This window comes from Nematolebias whitei, chromosome 4, assembly GCF_014905685.2.
Source record: "Nematolebias whitei isolate Nwh7 chromosome 4, NemWhi1, whole genome shotgun sequence".
Classification (NCBI taxonomy): Eukaryota; Metazoa; Chordata; class Actinopteri; order Cyprinodontiformes; family Rivulidae; genus Nematolebias; species Nematolebias whitei.
Window position 1 is genome coordinate 50,228,576 of NC_056501.1, and position 5,314 is coordinate 50,233,889.

Genomic DNA, 5,314 nt, shown 5'->3' on the forward strand with positions numbered 1-5,314 from the left:
TGTCTTTTTGTCCATGTCTCTGTCTCCTGTCTTTTTGTCCATGTCTCCTGTCTTTTTGTCCATGTCTCTGTCTCCTGTCTTTTTGTCCATGTCTCTGTCTCCAGACCATACAACAGAGCTGGTCTCACCACTGTCTTGTAAACTTTCCTTTGATCTTTGTTGACATCCTTTTTGTCTCAAATCACTCCTGAGACTTTTCTCCATCACTCCATCCGGCCTGGACTCTCTTCTTCGCCTCTTTACCACACCCCCCATGTTCCTGGACAGTGGACCCCCAGTCCTTGAAGTCCTGCACCTTGGTCAGCTCAGTACACCAGTTATAAACAGGAAGTACCACATGTTCATGTGTATGAAGGTAACTGCAGGTAAATCCTCCATTTTCTGTCATAATAATGACGTTGCATGCTTCATGGCTAAATTAAAGGTTGATGCTTAAAGATAGTTGTGTTTTATATCTAGATACATGTTGTAACTTCTGGTTGTACAAGTTTAGTCTTTGTTAAAACTAAACTGATTTTGTACAAAGTGTAATGTAAAATATATTCTTACAAACTGGATTTCACTGAGTTCTTGTCCTGTGGCTCTGCAGCATGAACACATCCACTGCAGCAACTATTTTAAAATATTAGTAGCTTGGATTATTTTTCTGTCTTCTTTGCCTTAATGTTGGTCGATAAGAAATAAAAGCCCCAGGCAACACTGTGAGCTTCACTACCTCCACCAGTACAGCTGTTTTTGTTAGTTTGTCCCAGGTTAGCTCACCCTGGTTACACATGAGCGGAGCCATCTAAAAACACCATCACCTGTCGAGCACGGTGGTGGGAGCATCATGCAGTGGTACTGGTGAATTTCACAAAGCGGGGAGGTCTATCTCCTAATTCAATTTTATATCAAACGGAGCAAGAAGTTTAAAACTCGGACACAGTCTGGTGTTCCAACAGGATCCAAAGAGAACTGGTTTCTGACTGGTTTAAACAAGCCAACATGACTGAACTTCACAAAGCCCTGACCTCCAACCTCTGTGTGGAACCATCCAGTTGCAGTGAACCCCACCATCTCTGCCAGAAGAGGTGGTCACTTATCCAGACTGGATTACGACAGAAGCTTGACGACTGCTGCAGACGGTGTGCAGCTTGTTGAGGAACGTTTAATATTACTGGAGGTGTATGTATACATTTGATCATATAGGATTTTGATCCTGTGTGGATTAAAGAGAATCTACATTAAGTTCAATCTTGTGCACCTAAATCATTTAAAATGTTTCTAGTCATTCCACCACAGAAAAGATTCTTTTAAAAAGACACGATGAGTGTATGTAAACCTCTGACAACCATCTGAAGACAAACGGGTTTAAAGAGTATACTTACATGAGAGGAGCTCTCTTCGTCTGCAGCTTGTGAGGAGGAGGTGGAGCGGGTTTCTTCTGACTGACCGCGGGATCCAAACTTGCCTCTGCCCTTCTCGAACCTCCCCCTGCCTCTGCTTTGAGGAGGCGAGGAGGAGTCGGAGTCGTTGGCCTCACCGCCCTCCTCATCTGACAAGGAAACAATAATCACACTCGAGCAGAGTTTGAGTCGACGCAGAACTTCACAGCAGCAGAATTTCAAGAGGCGAGTTGCTGTTGACAGGAATCGGCTGCGAACACAGAATCCACCGGCCACACCCTCCACGCTCTAAACACACTTTACCTTGGAGGTCATCTTGAGACGCATCCCGATGTTTGCGACAGTAAACTCTGGAATAAGAAACAAAACAACATTCATTTAAACCAGCGGTACGCTGCTGGCCCCGTCGCTGACACATCATTGAAATATTCAAGGTCTGAATATTTCCACGCGACCGTTTTCTGGACAGGAAGTAAACCTTCATGTTTTTAGTGCGAGACAGTCAAGTGAGCAGGAGTTACACACAGACCTGTCGCAACAAACTAAATCAATTAATCGCTTGATAAATGAAAATTATCAACCTCATGTTCATTTATTGTTTTATCGTTTCTTCGTGTCTCTCTCTTTCTACTGAAGACACTGGATGACAAAAGGCTCAACTCTGGTTCTTCACTGACCCCTCCCTTTCTCTTTAAATCCACTTTAACCGTCCATACTCGCGTTTTTGGATCGTTAAAAGCAGCTAAGCTACGAGCTAAGCTACGAACTAAGCTACGAACTAAGCTACGAGCTAAGCTACGAGCTAAGCTAACAGGCCAACCTCGGGGGGGAAAAAATCCTCCGTCTTGTTGAAGCTCCAAAATTCACGTTTGAAACTCGTGCCTTCGTTAAAAAAGTTGTTTTCTGCAAAAAGAAGCTGAGAACTTATTTACTGATTTTTATTAAAAGCTTTGTGTGAAAAATGCTAAAGAGCTCAAACCACCAAGCGTCCGCCATTTTGAGAACCAAAGAGAGACAGTCCATGTCACGTCAAGGGGCCTCCCTCCCATTTTTCTTAAAGAGACACGCTGCTCGCTCCCTCACTATCCATCCTTCTGTTCAAACAGTCTTATACTGCCATCCAGTGGTTGAAAAAAGGCACTACACACAAAACAAATTAAACATTTCGTTTTAAATTTGACAATTACTAATTATGGACAATAATTACTAATCATTGTCTAATTTCAAACAATATCGTTTATCGCAATAATTTCAGAGAAAATGAATCGCTCTGTAAAATTTGTGACTGTGACAGACGTGGTTACACGGTGGAGGAGAACAGACGGAGGTTTTTCTATGTCCGAGGAGACGCAGCGCGACGGATCACAGATAGGGTTGGCCGGTTCTGGTTTACTCCGTCTAGTGACGATGCACGTGTGTATGATGTTTTGTTCAAATATCTCGAGCGGATCAGAAGTTATGGGCGGGTCCAGAGACAGTTTATGGACAGAGACTACCACAGGACCGCTGCCTTTGACTCAAGTATAAAAACAGGAACCATGTTTGTAGAAAAGTACTGCAGAGATCAACAGTATGTCTCAGCTGTTATTTAACTCTGAATCAGTCGTAACCTTTACAAAAACAAGACAACGGGACTGTTTCTGTAGATAAAAATGATTTGCTTCCCATTCCAGGAGCGTTTCACGTTTACATATGGCGGCAGCCATCTTAGATTTTGACATGGCAACCCAATTGTCAAAAATAAACTTTTTTACATTTACAGACCCTTGCCAACAAATTAGAATATCATGGAAAAGTTGTTTAACTTCCATAATTCCATTCAAAAAGTTAAAATGTAATGGATGATAGATTCAGGGCCCACAAATTTAAATGATTTTAAGTATTTATTAGTTTATTTTTACATAATTTGGGCTTCCAGCTCATGAAACCTACAAAAACAGGATTTCAAAAAAGTAGAATACTGTGGAGACATCAGCCCACACTTCTCAGTTTTTGCAGAAAAAAAAAAAAAAATTAGGATCACAACAAATCAATCAAAATATGGTACTTTCAAAACAATATATCAATCTTCAATTGAGTCAATCAGCCTGTGGCATTGACTGGAGTTATGGAAGCCCAGATTTCCTTGATGCTGTCAGATCTTCTTTGTTGTTGCTCTGGTGCTCCTCATGTTCCTCTTGAGAAGACCGATAGATTCTCACTGGGGTTTAGGTCCGGCCAGTTAGCTGGCCAGTCATGCACTGTGGCATCAAACCAGGTTTTGGTGCTTCTGGCATCATGGGCAGGGACCAGGTCCTGCTGGAAGATGAAATCTGCATCTCCATACAGATCCTCAGCAGAAGGAATCATGAAGTCCTCTAAAACATTCTGGTAGACTGTTGTAGTGACCTTGGATTTAAGAAAGCAGAGTTTACCAACACCTGCACCGGACACTGCACCCCAGACCATGACTGACTGTGGATATTTCACACTGGACCTCAAGCAGTATGGGCTCTGTTCCTCACTCTTCTTCCTCCAAACACTTGGACCTTGATTTCTGAATGAAAGGCACAATTTACTTTCATCTGAAAAGAGGACCGAGGAACCCAACAGTTGTAGCCCATCTCCTGGATGCGTCTGAATGTGGTGGTTTTTGAAGCCGTGACTCCCACCTCATTCCACTATTTCTGGATCTCTGCCAGATTATTGAATCTTCTCTGTTTGATAATCCACTGAAGCCCACAGTCATCTCTTTTGCTGGTGCATCTTCTCCTGCCACATTTTGCCCTTCCATTATCATTCCATTGATAAGCTTGGACACAGCACTCTGTGAACAGCCAGTCTCCTTAACTATGAACTTTTGTGTCTTACCCATTCCATGGAGGGCATCAATGATGGTCTTCTGGAGAGTTATGTTTGCAGTCTTCACCATATTGAACCAAACAGACAATTGAACCAAACTGAAGCAATTTAATGACACCTGGGGAAACCTGTGCAGGTGCTTTGAGTTTAGTAGATGATTAGTGTCACACTCAGTTTAAACATTCATGCCCTGCTAGGGCTGGGCCATATCATATCGTTCACGATAATACCGGTAAAACCAGCTTACCTGGGCAAATAAATGATATCATGATATGCTAATTTCATAACGTAATACGTCAGGGCGCCCCGCCCCCTTAACAGAACCGAGCTCACCCAACGATCACACCGAAATGCGCACCCCCCCTCCACCTGTCGGTACTGCTGTAACGTTAATTAGTTGCGCGCAATAGTAGCTAGCTAAAATGCTAAAAACAAACAATGCACAGCTCAGCTGTTTCTCCATTCGGCTCTAAACTGCAGGTACAGACCCCCCCCCCCCCACACACACACACACACACTCCCTGCTCTAAGCTGCCACTCGCTTTTGTTTTTTTCCTCCCCACCCTGCTCGACTGCCGGTACAAACACGTGCAGCTCAACTGTCTCTTCCACAGTCCATGGATCAAGAACAGAGTCATGTGATCACAGACAGCGTCATGTGATCAGAGACAGCGTCATGTGATCAGAGACAGCGTCACGTGATCAGAGACAGTGTCACGTGATCAGACACAGAGTCACGTGATCAGACACAGAGTCACGTGATCAGAGACAGAGTCACGTGATCAGAGACAGAGTCACGTGATCAGAGACAGCGTCACGTGATCAGAGACAGCGTCACGTGATCAGAGACAGTGTCACGTGATCAGAGACAGAGTCACGTGATCAGAGACATGAGTCATGTGATCAGACAGAGTCATGTGATCAGAGACAGCGTCTGATCAGAGACGGAGTCATGTGATCAGAGACAGCGTCATGTGATCAGAGACAGCGCCATGTGATCAGAGACAGAGTCATGTGATCAGAGACAGAGTCATGTGATCTGAGACAGCGTCATGTGATCAGAGACAGCGTCATGTGATCAGAGACAG

General features: G+C 43.8%; 1 protein-coding gene across 1 annotated transcript in view; it reads right to left on the reverse strand.

Annotated features, from left to right (window-relative positions):
- Window positions 1-1,367: 1,367 nt before the first annotated feature.
- Window positions 1,368-5,314, reverse strand: part of LOC119409163 (PHD finger protein 6) — a gene marked incomplete at its 3' end in the record, with an annotated part of 14,087 nt that continues 10,140 nt past the window's right edge. The window contains 2 exon segments of the mRNA XM_037676026.1: window positions 1,368-1,534; window positions 1,689-1,735. Of these exon segments, the coding sequence (XP_037531954.1) occupies window positions 1,368-1,534; window positions 1,689-1,735 (214 nt within the window).